Here is a 20,159-nt window from a genome sequence, read left to right as displayed (position 1 = left end):
CCCCCCCCTTACCCCTTCCCATCACCATTCCCCACTCCATACTTCATAAAAAAGGAAGGAAGAAGCGTACTCATCTCGCGAAACCAGCGCAATCGTTTTCCGCTTTTTCTGCATCTTCATCTGCATCTTCATATTCGTGTTTGTGTGCTCGCCATAGGATAATGAAGTAAAGAAAACAACAGACCCGCTTGTACAACAAACATCTACAACAAACAAACAACGGCCTCAAACAGCCACAGCACCAGCCGTCGGCTTCTCCGCCTGAGGACTACCCACGGCGTCGAGCGGCGCGGCGTGCAGGGCCGGCTTGGCGCTCTTGCCCATGGTGCCCTTTTTCCGGCGGTCGATGGCGTCGATGACCCATTCGCCGACCTCGCGGTCGATGAAGTTGCCTTGGTTTTCGATGGGTTGCGGTTCTGATGGGACAGGCTCGCCGTTGGCTTCTGCTTCAGCTGCGGCCTCCGCAGCTTCTTCGTCTTCTTCTGCGATCGTTTCGGGCTTGTCGAGCGGTGCGAGCCAGGCGTGTTGGAGGAGCATAGGGTAGGTTGGGCGGAGTTTGGGGATCTTGTTCAGACAGCCCGCGACGAAGTCACGTGCGGCTTCTGAGAACGTCTCGGCAGGAAGATCGGGTGGGTCTCCGTCGACGATGGCCTGGAAAGTCTGTCAGTGTATGATTACGAGTACCATTACGACGCCTTGTAACTTACGGCCAGTTGGGAGAAGATGTTGTCGTAGGTTTCGGGTGGGTAGGGATATCTTCCCAATGCGCATTCGATGATAGTCAGGCCGAGCGACCATATGTCGGACTGGACGCTGTAGGTTCCCACGGCTGCGCCTCCTGCTTGCTGTGGACCACCGCTCGATATTCGCTCGGGGGCCATGTATGATTGACAGCCAATGTTGGTCTTGGCTATGCTGGCGACCAGGTTGCCGGAGACACCAAAGTCACAAATCTTGACTTGCCCTCTTGTGTTGACAAGGATGTTCGTAGGCTTGACGTCTCGATGAATGATGTTGTGTTCCTCCTTTAGTGATTTGAGCCCGAGAGTTGTCGAGTAGGTGATCTTTCTCAGCACGTTCTCGGGAATCCCGTCTCCATACAGCTTGTCGCAGCTGCCTCCATCCATAAACTCCATGCAGATGTACACTGCTCCTTCCTGGAAGAATGCGCCGTAGAAATCGATAATGTAGGGTGATATGCATCGATGGAGGATGTCGAGCTCCATTATGATAGACTGGAACTTGGCATCGTCCAGCTCCAGGCGCATCTCCTTCATAGCCATGACTATTCCAGTGGTGCCACCTCGACCGTATGCTTGCGCACTTGTCGTACTTGTTGGAGTCTGCACTGGGTCTGAGTTTCTTGTCGGTGACTGCGGGCTTGTGTCGTCTTCTTTGTCGGCCAGCGGACCTCGAGCCTTGTTTCCAGCCAGACCTTGACCTTGTCTTCGGAACTTGGGTCGAGAATGCCTGACCTTGTATACAGTGCCGTAGTTTCCCTTTCCAAGCTCGTCCAGCGTGTCCACCTCATCCAGACTAATGCTGAAGCTCTTGCCGGACGTGAAGTCGATACCCTCGCCATGTACAACAGCTTTGCCCTTGAATTTCAAAGCCCCCGTCTTGGTATCAATCAAGTCGGCATACTTGTCCATCGCCGACTGTTCTTTCCGCTCTCCTCCATTGGTGTCCCCATTTGTCGGTCCACCACTCATTTGTGACAAAGTCATCTTAGGCTTTTGTCGGCCTGGAGGTGGAGCCGCTCCTGTGGTTGCTGGAGGTGCCGCGCCTGGCAGTCCACCGGGCAGCTTCAATCCACGCTTCTCCGCGAGGGACATGCCTTTCCTAGGGACATTACCTCCGGGAATAGCCGGTGAAGAGTTAGCGGATTGAGGAGTCGGTCGTTGCAGTTGAGGAGGAAGCTTGAAGTTAGAAGGAAAGCCTCCCACCGCAGGACCTGGAGACTGAGCAGCAGGGCTTATGGGGTTTCTGTTGGGCTGCGGCGTCGGTGGCCCTGCTCTGGATAGAGAAAATGCCTTCATTTTCGCAGCAATATCTGGGTTCATCTGTGGGGGTCCCCCTCTTGAGGCCATGGGTGCACCTGGAGGCCGCCGCGCAGCATCGAGGGTGCCGCGCGGGGTGGAAGAGGCAGTCATGTTGGACATGCTGGAAGGCACACTCATGTCAGAACTCCCTCGCGAGGCATGCAGTCGAGATAAAGGCGGGCTGCTGAGGGGCGAGGCTCCGGTGTCTTCCGGGGAAGTGGGCGGCGACGGACTGTCGAGGGGACTGGTTGGGTCTTCGTTGGAGTCGGCCATGGCAGCGGAGCGGCGGGCTTCACGCCCCAGGGACGGCGGGATGCAGCAGGTAGCGTAGGGAAGCGGGCAGCGGTCGAATTGGGCGTATTCCGCGGCTTAGGCAGTGTCCAAGTCCAGTGGCGGCGGTATAGGTGCAGTTGGGCTGCTTTCCACGTGCGACGCTGGCGGATGCGGATCGTGATGGTGGTGGTGGTAAGTGTGGCGGTGCTGGGGCGGGCGATTCTAGGTTTGGAGCGAGGGCGCTAAGCGAGCGTCCGCGGGAGGCGCATGCGAGTGCAGAATGCCAGGTTCTCTGCGGGCGGCGAGCAGAGTGTGGGTGGTCCAGGAGAATGCGTGGAGGGGTGGTTGAAAGAACACGTCGTCGTCGCCAGCGCTGGCGTGGTGAGAAGTCCAATTGGTCTGGATTCTCTGGCTCGAGGAAGAAGGCGCCGGTTGCACGATCCAGGCCTGTCGCGCGCAGGAACGGTGGTTCGTAAGCCGAAAGTCTATAGCAGAGTAGCAGGTACTTGCACGTGGTGCTGGCGTGACAACAGTTGGCAACGATTCAAGGACAGGCAGGACGACAGGAAAACAGGGCAGTCACAGCTACGGCAGAGAGAACTAAAGGCTGAACAGATAACTTGTTCTTGGCAGCGCCTCCTGAGACAGAGCACGTCGGTGGAGGTGCAGAGATAGAAGAGAGGATGACGCGCCAGGCCATGACGCTGCGATGATATCGATCTGGCGCAACTCTCAGAACCTGCGGGATCGCGATGCGCACGCAGACAGGTGGGGATGCGGCGGCGTGGAGTCAATGTTCGTTATTCTTTAGTATGGTATGTATGTGGTATCATGAACAAGTATTTGAACGTATTGAATGCTGCAAGCAGTACAGTTGGTTCGTAGCAAGGTCACCGTGGGATGCGCAGTGGTTGAGAAAGGCTGGCCGGGTTCGGCTCGTCGCTGCCAGTCGCAAACTTCCCACACGATTCGCCACGCCACGCCACACTCTCCGCTGATCCCGCCAGCGTGGCTCTTGTTGGGGCTAGTCAATCAGGTAACCTTGGTGCCTTGCCAACTTTCGCCAAAACTCATCCACCTCTTCACGCTTCTTGTTTGCATGGTTGCCCAGCGCAGCTTGGCTGATGCGATACCAAGACACCACAGTCTTGTCCCGCTGCCCTCCCCTTTATTCCGATTGACGCCCACCCCATCCACTCCTTCCGCTGCTCCCTATTCCTTCGCCCCCGACCTCCCGGTCTCGACCTCGATATCCTGGTCTCGCCAGGAAGCGCTGCCTCAGGTCTCGTACGATCAACTCCACCTCCGAACGTGTTGTTTGTCCTGCTCGGCGACGGCAAGCAAATTGCCAGCATCGACTCGCGAATTCGGCTATCGGTATTCACGGCTACAATCACGACATTCGACCCTCCTTCGACGAATAACCCACCTCCGCCGCAGCGACCTCGCCGTCGCGCGATCCTTTCACAATGTTCGACCGACCGCAATCGTTTCGCATACGCGAACTCTCCAACCTGGCTCTCGCCGCCTTCCCACAAAAACGAGCCTTATTATCACAAACCTCACTCGATTCGCATTTCCCTATCTGGGACGCTGTCACCAACAGCACAATGGACGCCCTAGCACACGAGTCACATCCAAACTTTGGCCATTTGGCAGGCCTGGTATCCGAAGCCGTGCTAGAGGTTGTCTTTGTCGCCCTGCCCGGCTTTCTCGTCGCCATCAATGGCATGTTCGACGCCAACAGCCAAAAGTTCGTCGCCGAACTCAACACCATGGTCTTCACACCATGCCTCATCTTCACGAAACTGGCGGGTCAACTCAACGCGGACAAGCTCGCCGATCTGGTCGTCATCCCATTCATCTTCCTTGCTCAGACTTTGGTCTCTTGGCTTAGTGCGCAGGCAATGGCAAAGGTGTTTGGCTTTGGCGGAAAGAGCAAGAAGATGCAGAAGAACTTCGTCCTGGCGATGGGTGTGTTTGGCAACTCGAACTCGCTACCCATCTCCTTGGTCTTGAGCTTAAGCAAAACTATTAGTGGCTTGCATTGGGATCAGGTGCCAGGTGATAACGACGATGAAGTGGCAGCAAGAGGTATCTTGTACTTGCTGATCTTCCAGCAATTGGGACAACTGCTGCGCTGGACATGGGGTTATAGCGTGTTGCTCAAGCCAGCATCCGCGTACGAGGAAGATGAGAGAAGAGAAGCCGCCGAAGAGAACCGCAGTATCGAAGAAGGCCCGTATACCGATCATCCAGAGCTTGATGAGCGTGGAAAGCCGGTCAAGAGAAGTGGACATGATTCTGGCTTCAGCTCTGGCTCACAGACACCAGCTGGGAGTGAAAGCCCGCCACAGATTCCAGAAGTTGTACCAGCAGCGCCCGCCAACGGCAACGACATCAGCACCGAGCCACGACACCTGATCGGACGTGACGATGATGCGGCCAGCGACACGAGCGATCAAATGACCGTCTTCCCTAACTTCTCTCGCAGCCTCTCGAAGCGTTCCAGCGACAGCTCCACCGCGGCGTCTTGGAAGAAGCCTTTATATCGCGTGGGCAATTCGGCGGTGCGTGCAGGCAGACGAGTCCAGTCCACTCTCAGCACGTTCTTCAACAACATCTTCCGCAAGCTGCCCCATCCTGTTCAGCGGGTGTTGTCCTTCCTTCATTACTACAACTGCGTGTTCTGGGCTGGCGTGTGGCGACAGATGAACCCTCCCCTTTGGGCAATGCTTGCAGCTTTGATTGTTGCCAGCATCCCTGACTTGCAAAAGCTCTTCTTCACGAAGGGCACACTCATCAACAACTCCGTCACTCGCGCCATCTCACAGACCGGAGGCGTAGCTGTCCCCCTTATTCTGGTTGTTCTCGGCGCCAACTTGGCTCGTTCGACGATCCCACAAGAGCAGCTCGCCACGTCGAAGGAAGAGAAGAAGGAAGAGCGCAGACTCCTCTACGCCTCCTTGCTCAGTCGCATGGTCATCCCCGTCATCATCATGGCTCCGATCCTGGCACTGACGGCCAAGTACGTTCCAGTCTCGATCCTCGGCGACCCGATCTTCATCATCGTCTGCTTCTTGCTCACTGGCGCCCCGTCGGCCTTGCAACTCGCCCAGATCTGCCAGATCAACAACGTCTTCATGGGAGCCATGTCGAGCCTGCTGGTAGCGAGCTACGTCGTGGTCATCTTCCCCAGCACACTGCTGCTGGTCCTCATGGCGCTCGAGGTGCTCGAGTGGGCCGTGTTGTAAATGTCGAAACGAAAAAGTTGATTGTACGATACCCTCGAAAGCGAAAACGAAGAACGAAAAAAGCAAAAGACGATACAGATGCGGGTTTCCGAAAGTGTAGCATGGAGTCATGGGGGCGAGTACAGAAAATCTCTCACGGACGAAACGAAACCTTGTTGTTGCTGTTGATGTGCTTGTTGGAAGCCGCGTGCTGGCTTTGCGCGATTTTGCTCCTCCTCCGGTATGAAGTCATGACCAATTGGTGTGTTTTATTCGATGACTGCTGTTTGTTGTTTTGGCGTGGCGCTGTGGGCGAAAGTGTGTATTGATTGTATTATACCTGGGATTATGAGTGGGGGGTTTTCTTGGAATTTAGTTGGTGTGCTGGAGCGGAGGCGAGAGTGGTAGGTACCTGAGAGGACGATTGAATTGGAATCGGAATTGGAGACTGTGTGTCGAGAGGAGTCCCGTTTTGGTTTTGTTTCTTCTTGTTCGCTATTACTCGTGGAGCTCTGTCTCGTCTTCTTCTTTCTTCTTCTTTTGTTCCAACTTCTTTACCGGTCCTGTTTCTCTCCTAATTCTCATCTCACGTGCTCTTGCATCTTACACGGCAGTAGACGGCACCGCGCAGAATCGTTTACATGATCCCGAAAAGCACGCTCGGCCACGGGGACGACGGTCGGTGGTGAAGGTGTGGTTGGGGACAAGGTTCCATTATCGAGATCTACAGCGGTGGTTGGGGGTTGGTTGCGTGGTTTGGGGATCTTGCGCTGGAGAAGAGGTTCGTTTGTGATCGGTGAAGGGAGTAGGAAGAAGGGAGTCTTTCATGGAAGGGAGGCTGTGTTTCTGTCTATGGCTGTTGTTGGAGGTGGAGGTGATAGGTGTCGTTGCAAGCGCCTGTTCACGTCGCGGTCTGTTCTCTCCTTGCGGCGAGGTTGTTGGAGGCTAGCCCGGTATGGTGATGGTCGAGGTGAGATGCTTATTCGATGGATGGTTTCTGTGAAACGAGAGAAAGGGTGCGCGGAAAGAGGTGGCATTTTCGTTTGGCACAGTAGAGCTTGATACCACGCACAAGATCAGGAGCCACACTCTTCTATCATCCTCAACGACTTCACACAGGCTCACCACGAAGCTAAGCACGAGTTGTAAGGTTTTGGGGTATGTTGTGGGAGATGGACGTCGAACCTGGATGGGGGGCAGGAGAAAGGGGAAAAGGATTCATTGGGAAAGACACTGCATTTCCGTTTCTGTTCTCATTTCTTTTACTTGTTACCAAGCTCTGTTTTCCTGCTGTCGCATCGTTTCCTGTCGTCCTGAGACGGGGATACTCTTGTAGTTGCCACTCACACCAAGTCCTCCTCCTCGTCATCATAGCCGTTCAGCAACTCCGCCGGGTAATCCTCCGGAATCTCGTAGTCCAACCCATACTGCTTCGCCTCATGCATCCAGCAGCCGAACGACACTTCGCGATCACGTTTACCGGTAACGAGCTTCAGGGTTCCGAGGACATGGAAACGTTCCTGGTCGGGGGAAACGTACACATCACGAGAGATCCTCACGACCTTGCCATCCACCCAGCAGCGTGGCATGAACTGAAAGCCTTGGATCTTTGTGATTCCCTCGAGACCGTCCAGAAGCTTCTTGAGCGACTTCTTGTTGGCCGTTTTTCTCTTGTTGGCCGTGTTTCTCGTGTTTACGTGCATGTCGCTCGTGTCTGAATCTCCCGTATCGTAGCGCAGGACAGCAACCTGCTTGCTGTACATGATGTCCATGAACTCGATGCGGCCTTCTTGTTCACAACGAGGAGACCACAGCGCAAGGTGTTGCCGAACTCGCGCAGGTGCGTGATGGCGGCGTAGTAGTAGATGATGTTGCGGAGCTCTGCTGGCAGGTCGAGCAGGTAGCACTTGGTGGTGTCTGGCAGTCGCTCTTTGTGTGCTTGAGCAACCGCAATGATGCTATCAAGCTCGAGTTTGCTCAAGGTGCCTACGTGGGCTACCACCTGCTCGAGTTTGGTGGGCATGGTGGTGGGTGGCTGGTGGATGTCAGTATGGATGCAGGTGAGCAGGATGTAGAATTTATCGTACCTAGCAGTCACTCGCTGCCAATGTGTGGATGTGGGTGGTGATCAGTTGTTGTTATGGTGAAGAAAGTTGGAAGTTTGCAGTGAAAACTTACAGCTGGATGCCTGGCGCCAAGCTTCAGCATGTGCAAACGACGAAAATGGAAGGAGCGAACTGAAGTTGAGACTGACTTATTGCGGCTTCATAAGAAATTCAGACACCCTTTATATGCCTTTTTGCCTTCTGATGCTAACTTGAAACAACAAGCAAACTACTCCTATCCCTCCCATTTCGAGGTTCAACTCCTCTTGTAAACTCATCAGAATCCCCCCACGGTCTCGCCTCAAGCCGATGGCGACCCGTCGATCCTCCCTGCTCTCATCAGAAGACTTGATGTTTGTTTTGATGATGTTGCCGCAGGCCAGGCGCCTCCACGGTCCGCCGATCCTGAGTTGGTTTGGACGTATCAGATCAACTTGGTCCCGTCGTCGAAGACTGGCAGCTCATCCTCCAATCCCTCCTCGCGAATCACCGTCTTCTTGATGGCGAAGACTGCATGCTTTCTCAGGCCCTCACCGTCATTTCCATCGTCGTTACTGTGTATTCCGACGATCCTAGCCTCCTGATTCGATATGTCACCCTCGGCGACACACCAATCATCTACCTCAATTGTACGCTCTGCCCAGTCCGTGGCGCCTTTGAAGTTGTCGAACGGAAAGATAGTTATACGCTCTCCACCGTCAAGAATTAATTTCTTGATCTTTTCGCCACGGACAGGTACCCACGACATCTTCTTCACACGACGGTAGCTGTCCAACTCGGCTGAGGCAAGCTGAATTCTGCCGACCGTCTTTTTGTCGTAACATATGTCCATAAACTCGACTCGGAGCTGCTTGTTCGCACGGAACAATCCGCACCGACCTCCTTCATGTTCATAGGAGCCGTAGCTGTCGAGGTAGCCTCTGGCGACAAAGTGGTAAATGAAGTTCCGAATTTCGGCGGGAATGCTGAGGAGCTTGCAACTCGTGCCTGGGCGACTCTCGATCACTTGATTGGCGGCGCTTCTGATGCTTTCGAGTTCGCAGTTGTCGAGACCGTCCAACATAGCGACGATTTGCTGGATCTTCGTCGGCATGGTGGGCAGTCTGTGGGATGTGCGTCAGTCATTCAGTTTCAATAGTTGAAGTCTGCGTCGTCTACCTTTTTGCCGAAAGTGCGTTTTGGTGAGATGTCTTGCTGGTGAAGTGAAGCTGGCCGCTAAGCGGAGACAGTTTTAGAAAGTTTGCGACGACACACTAGTGACGTCACGACGCCAAGATTTGCATGTGATTCGCGTTGCAAGTGAATGTCGAGAGTGGAAGTAGACGGTCGCGGGGAAGGTTGAGCAAGAAGGGCGATGCGTGAATTTGACACTGTGGTGGCTCAGTCGCATGCAACAGCGATACGCGGTTAGTCGCTCGCGCTTGCCTCGATAACGAAGCGTATCGATTTTGGAAGGCGAGCATGATGGTGCCTGCCACCTGACATAGAGCAGGCACTTCTGTCCATTTCTCGAGCAGCAACCTACTCTTCAAAACACTGCATTATACACATCACACCGCGCAGCTTTCATCAATCAACGAGTACCATTGTGAAAAGCATTACAACAAGGACGCCGTATCAACACACCATCGAGTCATCCTGCAACCTAACCCGAAGTGATCCAGACTTCCAGAGAACCCTCCCAGCAGCTCACGGCTCCACCACTTCTCCATCCAACAACTTCGACACAACCGCTTGCGTTCAATGGCGAATCCCAAGGACAAGGCACTATTGTTCGAACTCCTCTTGCACAACGAGGAATACAACAAATTCCTGCAGAACACGTCGGCAACCTGGGGAAGATCGGAAGAAATGGTGAAAGTCCACCAGGATACAGTTCGATGGGCTACAGACGCCACGGACGCTCGTCCCGCCGTGGACATTGCCGTCACTCTCAGTCGACAGTTGGAGGCAGAGAAATCCCGAATCGAAACTACATACCTCCGGCGTAGCGTTCGGCGACTGGGCCTTTGTGTGGGACTTTTGAGCATAGGACTTTTCTTTACGAACTTAAACCTGTTTCTGCAGTTGAGGGAATCGTCACAGGATTGATGGTGCGTGGCTGACCTCCTTTTGGCCAAGTCATTGGAACACACTTGCTGACTCGCTTGCCCTACTAGCATCCAATCGTTCCTCGGGTTGAAGAGCTCAATGCGTTTCCAGGACTTTTATTGAGCAGTTGGGGATACACATTTGCGATTTGGGCCTGGTTATTATTGAACTTCAACAACACCATTCGCTCGCTGTACACTCGGAGAAGTCAAGACGGACAGCTGGGATTTGGATCTGTTGTAGCGCATCGGTATTTGATTAACGCCATTCGTATTGGCAGCTTGGTTTGCTCAGACATGGCCGAGATTGCCTTTCTTTTTTTGTTGCAACGAGACAGTCCTGAAGAGTATCGTTGGCAGGGTCATAGTCGTAATTAAGGCGCTGAGCCCGTTCGGGCCACAAGGCATCGATTTCAAAAGTTCCTGACAACGCATTCGATGTATCGTGCATCTGCTGGCGTGGTTTTTGTTGCATGGAGCGAGATTGGCAGCATTGCTGTGAAAACACAGAAACGCTGTGGTAACTGTGGCGTTCTGAAGAAGGCTTTCCCCGACGTGGTAATTGCTTTTCTCTCATCAACCTAGACTATCAATAACGGCCATCTCGCGATCATACTGCTGCAACTCATTCGTCCCCGAGCGGTCACCAGGCTCACTGTAAGAACCTTCAGAACTGCTCTTGGTCTTGTACACAAAGTTCGTTTCCGATCCCGTACGTTCCATCTCAGAACTCGATGAAGTCTTCCGTAGAAGGTGCATGCGGATCTTCTGGACGGTTTTGGAAGACATGATAGAGTCGAAGATCCGGGCTGATGGAAGCACGCAGGCGACTAGGAATCCAACGCCCATCTCGACGTAGCTCCAGAAGAGCATAGGGGTGATGATACCTGGAGACGGTCAGCGAAGCAGACAAGACATGCGGTGCGAGTAATTCATACCTTCCAAGTCCTCGACGGGATACTTGACACCAAGCATTTCATAGACTGTAGCAGTGTGGCCATCTCTGTTCAATTCTGCCCAGGTGATCATTCTCAGGAGACCTGCAACCACGGCACTGTCGATCTGTCAGCCTACCTGAAGGATGTATGCCTAACACTTCTGATCCACTTACAGGAGACTGAGCGAGAAGACTGCACTTGCTTGCAACCTCTGTCGAGCGTTCACAAGTTGAAGTCGTTGGATCTTTCTCCACGTTAGCCGACCCGAGCCAGCCTTGAATTCTCTCCCAGTGAGTCAACATACCATGACCAGTGGTTCGATCAAGATACACAAATCGACAATCCAGTTGAACACTGACGCAGCAAGGTTCATAGCGAAGCTGTTGATGCAAGCGTTCGCATCCCAGAAGTGCGTGGTCCATAGGGCCTCAGGGTGCAGGCCGCAGACGAAGAATTGGGCGAAGAGGAAAACAACACCCCATATTGGAATGAACACAATCAAGGACCAGTTTGCGATGTCGAACGCGGTCCTCTTTCCTTTGCCTCGGAAAAGTCGGCGGAAGAAGAACAGAATCGATAGCTTGACGAAGCAGATGGTAACGGTATGGCCATTCCAGAAAGCCCATTCGAACTGCAGAGTCTCAGATCAGTGAGGGCCTAGCTGAGCAGAGGAGTCGCACGGACCTTGTTGAGCTTGCTATATTCTGTAGTTGTGAGTGGTATCGAGTGGCCTCCAATGATGCCGGTTTGTGCTCCTAGGACCAGAGGTTAGAGACCGAAAAATGTACAAATCTGCACAATTTTCGTCGCGTACCATAGATGAAAGCAACGCCGCCAGCAATTATGAGAAGCTTTGAGGTGGTCAGACAACGCCCAACATATCACTGCCAGCAATGGACTTACGAATGCCGGTATTATGAGGATATCATCAATCTCCATACGCTTCGTATACGCCCATCGTACATGCGTTCGCACAGCCAGCACTATCGCGCCAAGAACAGGGAACATGACCCCCATGGCCGTGCATGCTGCCACGTTGTACCCCATAGTCGAGATGGCCCGTCGTGCAGGCTCTCAAGGCCTTGGTGGTGAGAGTGAAGGTAGAGAGCAAGATCGAAGTGTGACAGAAGACGACACGAGAGGTGGAGACAAAGCTTCCCAACGACCACAACGCTCCAAAGCTCCCGGAATCCGGTGATGATGGACATGATCTTCTCTCCGTGGTGATCAGCGAACACATGGCTGTGTTCTGGTACGCGTGGGAGAGCACGCCGAAGAGCGTGGCATGTCCGACGAGGAAGTACCACGTAGTCCGTAGTACACGTAGCGTCCCCAACCTCCTTCCTAACTCCCACCACTTCGCTGAATATCCAGTTTACTGTGCGATGTAAGTTCGACGATGGCAGTCTGACGGAGTTTCTGGCTCGCCGAGACTCACATGCCATTGGTCAAAGACATGACCCTGTGTTGGTATGAGCGCAGAGTGCATCCTTGGCCGAAGGATTCAACCGGGTATCCGGTGAAGGAGGGCAACGACCAAGCCTATCTTGGCAGGCACCTTGGTGTCGGAAAATCTCCCATTGGCTGAGGTATTTCGAATCCTTCAGGGCTACTTCTTAATCCGGAAATAATTTACCTCAGGTCTACCACGCCACACACGCCATCCCGCAGAGAATGCCGGCCACTCACTCTCTGGCGATCACGACAAGTTTCTCATCATCGGAATTCATCTTCATGGGTTCACAACGTGACAGCTGACCATCTGGCTAAGCACGTGGCCCGTCACATGGTGTTCTCCCGATACAACTGCTCAAGTCCTATGGCACGATTGTCGACCATCTCTGTGCTGGGTTTGGATCATGACATCTCATCTAGACGAGGAAAAGACACCATTTCTACCGACAGATGAACCGGAAGCGCAATCATGGCGGGAACGATCACGAAAAGCGTCAAATCCACTCAGAATACACATACCTCTCATCCTCGTGGAGGTCTTTCTCCTGGCCCTGAACATCGGCCTTCTATGCTGGTATAGATATCCGAGTCTCCACTACGACTCCAGTCTTGGTGGTGGACAAAATGATCTCGACAAAGCGTTCAGTCAGTGCCAGCGTGTTTCAAGATTACCGTGTTAACTCTCACTAACAAACTTGATGCAGCTCCTGCTACGTCGGCAGTCCCATACGAAGTCAAGAGCATCGATGTCTATGAGCCTAGTCCATTCACTGGAGAACCACGTCATGAGTTGGACGTGGCCTGGAGCAACCTCCTACGATGTAAGTCTTCCCCAAGCGAACGCATCAAGCCATGCCAAGCTGACATACAACAGCAACGAAGATCAGAGTTACAGAAGATGAGATGAGAGCTATGAACAAGACATCCGTAGCACTGCGAGATGGGAGTGGTTACCTGGGCTATCCGGAGGTTCTGCACCAGCTTCATTGCGTCGTAAGATCCTCCATCCAATTCATTCCCCGCCACTTCGGCTGACAGAATCCAGAAACGTGTTTACCAGTTTCGCCACCAGGATTACTATACAGACCTGGACCCCGAAACGTTTGGCATCCATCACTGGGATCACTGCATCGAGGTCCTACGTCGAGGTATCATGTGCAACGCGGACTTGACGATCGACACTTTCAAGTGGGACGACGGCGAGATCAAGGGCATCAGCTCACATCCACGCACCTGCAAGGACTGGAGTGCTTTCGAGGAATGGTCGGATGCGAGAGCTTTGCATTTCAATGGCAAAGAACCGAGTGGAACTCTCGTCATGGAGGACGAAGAAGGCACGTATGGACCGCTTGATGATCGATAATAAAGCGAACCCATATTCTTGTGAAGGTGTATTGAACGCTTTGACTGTATAAATATTCACTAGCTATACCCCCACATCTCCAGGATGTTGTAACATGTTCGAATTCGCTGATCTAGATCTCATCCAGTCGTGCAGACTATCCCAGTTTACACACTTCTGCAAACCTGGCTCGTTATGTTTGAGCTTGCCCTTGCGAGGCCCGTTTTCTTCCCAGGTCAAAGTATACATCGCATAGTCAGCGTGACACATCATACTTTGTCGTATCCAGTCGAGGCAGTGATCTTGATCGCAGTATCAGCATGACCCCTGAATTTAGGAGACGAGTAACCCACCTGCATGTTCCTGAGTATGAGCATACTCCGCACCTTCCGGATCCAGATCCGAGTAGAAGTAATCTCGATACAGGAACAATTTGATCTTCTTCACGCAGTGCAGGTTGTGTGCGATCCCGAGGCCGGCAGCGTAACCACCGTCTTTCAGGGGTATCGAGTCGAATCCATGTTGTTGGAGTTCATCGTCCGATACACGCAACAGCGTCCCTGAACGAAATGTAAGTAAGAAAGCGGAAATATCTCGTCAGCGTTTCAGATGCCTTCTGCTTACCTTCCAACAAATCGTGCATGTAATCTTCCCAGCTTGCTGACGGGTATCCGGTGAACCGGGTATCGTTGAAGATCATCTTGCGTTGCTCATATTCGATGACAGCATTGGCAGGAGCTGATATTGTGTCAGTCTTGCTCAATAGATCAAGTGTGAGGCTCACAATATGGGTCGGGAACACTCGAGTTTGCAGACCGTCCATGTGATATCGAGCTCAGCTTGAACGCCAAGAAGACGCAAGCGACCAGGAGAGCTATGTTCGTTACCACCAGAATGGTGATAACTGGAGCTCTCCTCCTGGTGTGTTTGGATCGACTGTCATGCTCATCTTTCTCTTGCTCATGCTCGTCCAGGAACGATGTCAGCTCGTCAGACGACATGCTGGGGCATCGAAGCTGAGAATGTCCGTCCAGCACAAATGGACAAGCTCATCGATTGTCCATGCATCAAGATGGCCGCTCCGAACAGAGAGTGTGTAGCGCTTGCAACGACAAATCTCGAAGAAACTCCGTCCTCCAATGAAAGTTGTCTGACGTGGTGCGTTGCAGTTTGTGAGTCTAGGGCGTCAACCTTATAGAAAGTCTAGGGTCCAACAATGCCATCATAGGCGTTCCTCGATCAGCCTCACGTTGCCCGTTCAAGGAAGGCACCTTTGTGAGACTCTTATTGCATGTGGGGGCGAAGACCCCACGGATGTCGTCCTTGATGTTCGGGCCAACGCATCGCTCTTCTTGTACATATTATCGACAACTCCGAACCTCGCTTCTTACTCTGTTCCAACAACCTTTAGCACCAACAAACGATCCAGAACAACAACTCATACCAACAATCACAAATTACAATGAAGTCAAGTCAGATCTTGAGCTTGTTGCTCACCATCACTGCTGCCATTGCTGCACCAGTCGCTATTGGTAAAAAGTCCTCTCGTCGGCCGCCTGCTGGTGAACTTGCTGACTCTACTTCATCAGAAAGCACCAATGGCTTGACTGAAATCCAACAACGGGAAGCCAATGCACTCCCTGAGCCCGATGTCGCCTACAAGCGTGACGGCTCGACGGAGTTCGACCCGGACGATGCTCTTTAAATCTTGAGCTTTGATATGGAGGATATGGGCGTATGATTGACGGAAATCTGGTTTTCCTATGTGATGGATGCTCTACGAAGCAGCTGGCGTTTGTGTATACCCAACATGTACAACCATATAAGGCAGATAGATGCCATTCGAAATCGTTATCGACGAGAGTCTCACCGTGTGGAGAAGCTTCTTCTGCCTCGATCGTGGGATGTCATCTTCGCTGACCGGATGTGCATGGTACGAGATACACCGAGGGAGGAGCTGACGATCAGTGGGGTGTCGAAGGAGCTGAAGGTGTTGGAGGAACGTGTGAGGAGCCGAAAGGCGTTGATTGCGCCGTTGAAGGAGCTGAAGGATCGAACGACCTGCAGGGCACGATCTCCGTGTGGGGCATTGGTATGCGCCGTTCGTCATAGTCTCGATGCAGAGGGCATTGATCAGAAGAAGCTTTTGGCGGTAGTTCCAGATCCCGTTGCGTAATCGTGCAAGCTTCCTTGGTTCAGTGCGGTTCCCGATGCGTGGTGATGGCAAGAACACGGCAGGCTGTTCGGCTCTGTCGATGAGCAACAGGTCCGCTGCCGTACGGGCCGCCACTCCCTCGTCGACTTCATGTGTCGAAGAGAGTAGGAAGGATATCCATCGATCGTGAGAGCAAAGATCGAATCCTCCCAGACTTTGACACTATTCCTTCCCATCGACACAACATGACACGAAAGATCAGAATTGCGATTTCGGGAGGTGGAGTGGCAGGTGCGGTGACAATTCACGCCCTGCTGAAGCACTCTCACCTCGATCCTCACATCTTCGAGTCTGCACCGGCCTTCAAGGAAGCTGGTATCGCTTTCGGTGTGACTCGTCAAGCTCGTACTTCACTGGCATTGATCGGCGACTCTGCAACGGAATGTCTAAAGCGTGCTGGAGGCGTTCCTATGAAAGGGGTACGCTTCTTCCTTGGTGAGGGAAAGGACGCTGGGGAGCTTGTGCACGAACGGGATAATGAGGCCATGGGCAAGACCACGACGACCATCGTACAACGAGCAAATTTCCTTAGGGAGATGCTGGCCGATATTCCTCCTGAACGAATGCATACCAGCAAGAAGCTGGAAAGTGTAGATCGTCAAGGAGACGGCTCACTTCTTCTCCATTTCGCTGATGGCTCCACGCACGAGTGCGACATCCTCATTGGCGCCGATGGCATCCGTTCAACAGTCCGGAAAATTATTCTGGGTGAAAGTGACCCAGCAGCGAGCCCTCGCAACAGCGGGTCCTGGGCTGTGTTCACGATGCATCCGTATGAGAAGGCGAGAAACAGTATTGGTAATGCTCCAGTCAACCAAGAAGACGCGCGAGAGTACGGCTGGACCGGCGAAGGGGGCTTCATGTTGCACAATCTCTTTAGCAATGGATCGCTCGTCCAATTCACCGTGACTGGCATTGATCAGGACGCCATCGATTCCGATAAGTGGCAACGCACATTTACTCCCAAGGACTTCGAAGAATTGTACATCAGCAAAGGCTGGGTATCGCATATGGAGCAGGCTGTGACCGACCTGCTTTGTGACGAACCAGAACGCCGGGGCATATATCTTTTCGAACATCCACACGCTCGCACCTACGTCGATGGACCGATATGTGTCTTGGGCGACGCAGCACATGCTACGACACCGTTCCAGGCATCCGGAGGCGGCATGTCCATCGAGGACGCCATGGTCATTTCAGCTCTCTTAGGGAACGCCACATCGCCAGCTCAGGCGCAGACTGCGTTGAAGGTCTACGATCAGGTTCGACGTCCTCGAACGCAGAAGATCGTAGACTCAAGTTGGGTGACGGGCAAGATGCTCATGGGCGTTGATGAGAGCGCTGGAATGGATCCGAAGAAGCTCAAAGAGGCCTTGCTGCATCGCTGGGACTTCATTCTGGATTTCGACATCCCACAACATCGGGAGGAGGCTCTCAACTTGTTGAAACAGCAGGTGTGAACAGGCTTGAAGATAGCCCGCCGAAAAAGGAGTATGCTTGTCCCGTGGCAGTGCAGTGTACTCGTTACGAGGATCAGATGGTGCCCAAATATCGCTATCGCCAGGGTTGGATCATCGACAGGTTCGCAGAGATGAAAGCCCCCTGCTTGCATTGACAGTCCTAGTCCAGTCTTCAACTACTGTGGGCATTCCAGCATACCGTCGTTGAGGCTGGCACTGGGTAAAACCTGCCTCCTGGTCCTCAGGACAATGGAAAGTCGGGCGCAGGAGACTGACAGGAAGTTGACAAAGGGGCATGCTGCACAACTTTAACACAACGTCGATCGTTAGGATTAGCGAATGGACAAGGAAGCATGCCATTACTCCTAGAACTTGTTGGCAAATAAGTTTTTGCGAATGCAGCCATAAACGACTTACTCAACTTTCGAGTCGCTCCTTCCTCTTCAGGTCGTTGATATGGGAAAGCGAAAGCCGCTTGCAGGGATCACATAAAGGCAGGCACTCTTGACCCTTGCTCTTGACTTCACTTCCAAATACAAACACCATCACCAGCACGCTCTTTACATGTAACCATCTTGCCACCTTCCACCACACCCAACACGACCATGGCCAGGGACTTCGAGCTCATACGGTCTTGGCTCACTGGCAAGCGAAAGCACACTGGCGACGATGGTGAGGCCAGAATCCCGTCGTCGTGACGGTTCGGTACTCACTTCACCAGACGAAGCCAACGCCTCCAAACGCACTCGCGTCGACTCTGTCACCTCGACCACCGCCGCCGCCGCCGCCCCTGCTTCCTCCCGTCCACGGCGAAATGTCGCACGTCGCGCTCCAGCCATCAAGAGAGAGCCAGGTTTCTCAACCTCAATGCGTTCGCAAGGTCACGTCGCTAACGGTGGAGAAGGAGGAAACGTTCCCACTGCTCCAGCAGGCGGTCCTCAAACGAACACCGGCCATGCTGTTCACCCAACGACTGCGCCAGCGCCCTCGGACGCCATGCTACGACTCCCACCACCCGGCGCCGCCTATGGCCCCAACCCACTCACCGGCATGATTCCAGGTACCAGACTCCGTATCCGCACTCGCAGCGACGAGCGCCGCGTTGACATCTGGGTCACGATCCCCTGTCACCGCAATCACCACGGCAGCTGGTACGATGTTGGCGAGATGCCCCCGGGCATGTGCGATTACCAGATCCGTGGGCTTTGCGTTACTATGTGAGTTTCCTGGGAGGGAGAGTCGGTCTACGATAAGCTGACTGTGGCATTCAATAGGCACTGGTGCCCACAGGTCTTGCAATGCCGTGTTTGTGGCTTCCGGATTTGTCGTCGGTGCAAGCAGACCATCAACCCGGATGAGTGGAGGGACCTGTGATCAGGAGGAGGTGATGTCTGAAGCCGACAAAGGTTCCAAGGTCGAAAGAAATTGCTGTCCCAATGGTAAGAAGGTCGGCTAGAATGTTGTGAGTACATGGGCATGCACGTATGAGGGTAGTCAAGGTTCGATCGAAAGCATCGACCCTCTCCGAACAGCTATACTTTGCAACCCATCCTTCGCTTGAGATCTTTTTACTTCATCTTCGAGAGTTTCTTACCGCTTTCGACTCTTGTGGACCGGTCCAGGGAATGCACGGAGTGTTTGGAATGATCATGATATTCATTGTCTATTCCTGCGCTTCCAATAAGCCGGCGATTTTTGCCTAGCCTTTCATCGCATCGAATGACGTTCTTACTCATGACCGATGGGCTTAGGGCCCTGCAGATACGCCATGGGGGCGGTACCAGCGACGAGTGGAGGAGCCTTGCCAGTGACATGAGGATCCTCGCCGACAAAGTTGTTCGGGAAGCCTGGCTCGAACGAGTACACACTCTCCAACTCCTCGATCTGCTTGTCGGAGAGCTTCATGTCCAGAGCCTTGATGTTCTGCTGGAGATGCTCGACTTTTCGTCCTCCCACGATGGGGAAGACACGGGGAGCCTTGGCCATGACATATGCGAGGGCAACCGCGGTTGGCGATTCGAGACCATGCTCGTTGGCGACCTTTTCGAGGGCCGCGGACATCTTCTCCTCTTTCTCGTTCTGGTCACCGCTGCCCATCATGCTCCGCAGACCCTCGTTATTCTTCTTGCGCTCTTCAATCTGCTTCTTGGTCTGGAACTTTCCTCCGCCGATGGCGTCCCATGGTGCCAGTGCCATGCCCCAGTGACGGGCCATTGGGATCACCTCGCGCTCCATGTCGCGGAGCATGACGTTCCATCGACCTTGGTAGATGCTGAACTGGGTCTTGCCGTTTGCTTTGGCGTAGGCGTTTGCGGCGGAAACGATGTAGGCTGGAGTGTCTGAAATTCCGAGGTACAACACCTTGCCCTGCTTGACCACGGCGTCTAGCGAGTCCATCATCTCTTCAATGCTAGTGGACCAGTCCCACCAGTGCACGTAAAGGATGTCGAGGTAGTCACTGCAAGAAAAACCATCAGTACTTCTGCCAGCTTATCCGCAGTTGAATGTGATTTGCATACGTTCTAAGCTTCCTCAACGAGTCCCGTAGCGACACATGCAAGCTCTTCTTGTGGTTACCGGTGTGGTTCACAGTCTTGCCCTTGCCGAACTTGGCACCAACGTAGTTCGTGGTGTACTTGGTGGCGATGACGAAGAAGTCACGGTTCTGCTTCTTCTCCTGTAGCCTGATTATCAGCCATTGCTCGTCTTCTCAGTGTAGCCCAACGCACCATCCACTCGCCAATCCACTCCTCAGACTGCTCATCCTGGTAGTTGTTCGCCGTGTCAATGAAGTTTCCTCCTGCTTCTTCGTAGGCATCTAACAGCTTGAACGAGTTCTCCTTGGACATCGAGCCCATGAATCCTGACCAGGCATCACCAATGCTCATGGCACCGAGCTGCAGTGGGCTCACGCGGACGCCGGCGGTCGAGGAAAGGATCCTGTAGCGACCAAGACCCGTCTTGGGCTCTGGTGCTGGCTTGAAGAGGTCCGTCATGTTGTCGGTT

The 20,159-nt window shown here is 53.3% G+C and overlaps 11 protein-coding genes across 11 annotated transcripts; 5 read left to right on the top strand and 6 right to left on the bottom strand.

Annotated features, from left to right (window-relative positions):
* Positions 1 to 225: 225 nt before the first annotated feature.
* Positions 226 to 2,315, bottom strand: M409DRAFT_53581 (uncharacterized protein; the record flags this gene model as incomplete). Its single annotated transcript, XM_033812415.1, has 2 exons — positions 226 to 651; positions 708 to 2,315. The coding sequence occupies 2 exons, from the start codon at positions 2,313 to 2,315 to the stop codon at positions 226 to 228; spliced, it is 2,034 nt and encodes a 677-aa protein (XP_033669191.1).
* Positions 2,316 to 3,784: 1,469 nt separating this feature from the next.
* Positions 3,785 to 5,569, top strand: M409DRAFT_65749 (uncharacterized protein; the record flags this gene model as incomplete). The annotated part of the gene is made up of 1 exon (XM_033816646.1): positions 3,785 to 5,569. The coding sequence occupies one exon, from the start codon at positions 3,785 to 3,787 to the stop codon at positions 5,567 to 5,569; it is 1,785 nt and encodes a 594-aa protein (XP_033669190.1).
* A 924-nt stretch (positions 5,570 to 6,493) lies between these two features.
* On the bottom strand, positions 6,494 to 7,571 carry M409DRAFT_53579 (uncharacterized protein; the record flags this gene model as incomplete). The annotated part of the gene is made up of 3 exons (XM_033812414.1): positions 6,494 to 6,680; positions 6,896 to 7,262; positions 7,310 to 7,571. 3 exons carry the CDS (start codon positions 7,569 to 7,571, stop codon positions 6,494 to 6,496), a joined length of 816 nt encoding a protein of 271 aa, XP_033669189.1.
* Positions 7,572 to 8,077: 506 nt separating this feature from the next.
* M409DRAFT_53578 (uncharacterized protein) lies at positions 8,078 to 8,746 on the bottom strand (the record flags this gene model as incomplete). Its single annotated transcript, XM_033812413.1, has 1 exon — positions 8,078 to 8,746. One exon carries the CDS (start codon positions 8,744 to 8,746, stop codon positions 8,078 to 8,080), a length of 669 nt encoding a protein of 222 aa, XP_033669188.1.
* Positions 8,747 to 10,319: 1,573 nt separating this feature from the next.
* M409DRAFT_21735 (uncharacterized protein) lies at positions 10,320 to 11,728 on the bottom strand (the record flags this gene model as incomplete). Its single annotated transcript, XM_033806001.1, has 7 exons — positions 10,320 to 10,630; positions 10,682 to 10,797; positions 10,855 to 10,925; positions 10,986 to 11,312; positions 11,366 to 11,436; positions 11,496 to 11,532; positions 11,585 to 11,728. 7 exons carry the CDS (start codon positions 11,726 to 11,728, stop codon positions 10,320 to 10,322), a joined length of 1,077 nt encoding a protein of 358 aa, XP_033669187.1.
* Positions 11,729 to 12,540: 812 nt separating this feature from the next.
* On the top strand, positions 12,541 to 13,499 carry M409DRAFT_21734 (uncharacterized protein; the record flags this gene model as incomplete). Its single annotated transcript, XM_033806000.1, has 4 exons — positions 12,541 to 12,781; positions 12,841 to 12,957; positions 13,011 to 13,129; positions 13,182 to 13,499. The coding sequence occupies 4 exons, from the start codon at positions 12,541 to 12,543 to the stop codon at positions 13,497 to 13,499; spliced, it is 795 nt and encodes a 264-aa protein (XP_033669186.1).
* Positions 13,500 to 13,811: 312 nt separating this feature from the next.
* M409DRAFT_21733 (uncharacterized protein) lies at positions 13,812 to 14,479 on the bottom strand (the record flags this gene model as incomplete). Its single annotated transcript, XM_033805999.1, has 3 exons — positions 13,812 to 14,038; positions 14,103 to 14,216; positions 14,263 to 14,479. The coding sequence occupies 3 exons, from the start codon at positions 14,477 to 14,479 to the stop codon at positions 13,812 to 13,814; spliced, it is 558 nt and encodes a 185-aa protein (XP_033669185.1).
* A 461-nt stretch (positions 14,480 to 14,940) lies between these two features.
* Positions 14,941 to 15,183, top strand: M409DRAFT_21732 (uncharacterized protein; the record flags this gene model as incomplete). Its single annotated transcript, XM_033805998.1, has 2 exons — positions 14,941 to 15,010; positions 15,068 to 15,183. 2 exons carry the CDS (start codon positions 14,941 to 14,943, stop codon positions 15,181 to 15,183), a joined length of 186 nt encoding a protein of 61 aa, XP_033669184.1.
* Positions 15,184 to 15,878: 695 nt separating this feature from the next.
* M409DRAFT_21731 (uncharacterized protein) lies at positions 15,879 to 17,153 on the top strand (the record flags this gene model as incomplete). The annotated part of the gene is made up of 1 exon (XM_033805997.1): positions 15,879 to 17,153. One exon carries the CDS (start codon positions 15,879 to 15,881, stop codon positions 17,151 to 17,153), a length of 1,275 nt encoding a protein of 424 aa, XP_033669183.1.
* Positions 17,154 to 17,758: 605 nt separating this feature from the next.
* On the top strand, positions 17,759 to 18,527 carry M409DRAFT_21730 (uncharacterized protein; the record flags this gene model as incomplete). Its single annotated transcript, XM_033805996.1, has 3 exons — positions 17,759 to 17,825; positions 17,875 to 18,370; positions 18,428 to 18,527. The coding sequence occupies 3 exons, from the start codon at positions 17,759 to 17,761 to the stop codon at positions 18,525 to 18,527; spliced, it is 663 nt and encodes a 220-aa protein (XP_033669182.1).
* A 354-nt stretch (positions 18,528 to 18,881) lies between these two features.
* Positions 18,882 to 20,149, bottom strand: M409DRAFT_53572 (uncharacterized protein; the record flags this gene model as incomplete). Its single annotated transcript, XM_033812412.1, has 3 exons — positions 18,882 to 19,611; positions 19,673 to 19,830; positions 19,883 to 20,149. The coding sequence occupies 3 exons, from the start codon at positions 20,147 to 20,149 to the stop codon at positions 18,882 to 18,884; spliced, it is 1,155 nt and encodes a 384-aa protein (XP_033669181.1).
* Between the last annotated feature and the right edge of the window lie 10 nt (positions 20,150 to 20,159).

The sequence above is a fragment of the Zasmidium cellare genome, assembly GCF_010093935.1.
Source record: "Zasmidium cellare ATCC 36951 unplaced genomic scaffold M409scaffold_13, whole genome shotgun sequence".
In the NCBI taxonomy this organism is placed as follows: domain Eukaryota; kingdom Fungi; phylum Ascomycota; class Dothideomycetes; order Mycosphaerellales; family Mycosphaerellaceae; genus Zasmidium; species Zasmidium cellare.
Note: the sequence above shows the minus strand (reverse complement) of the source record. Positions and strands in the feature narration are given on the sequence as shown.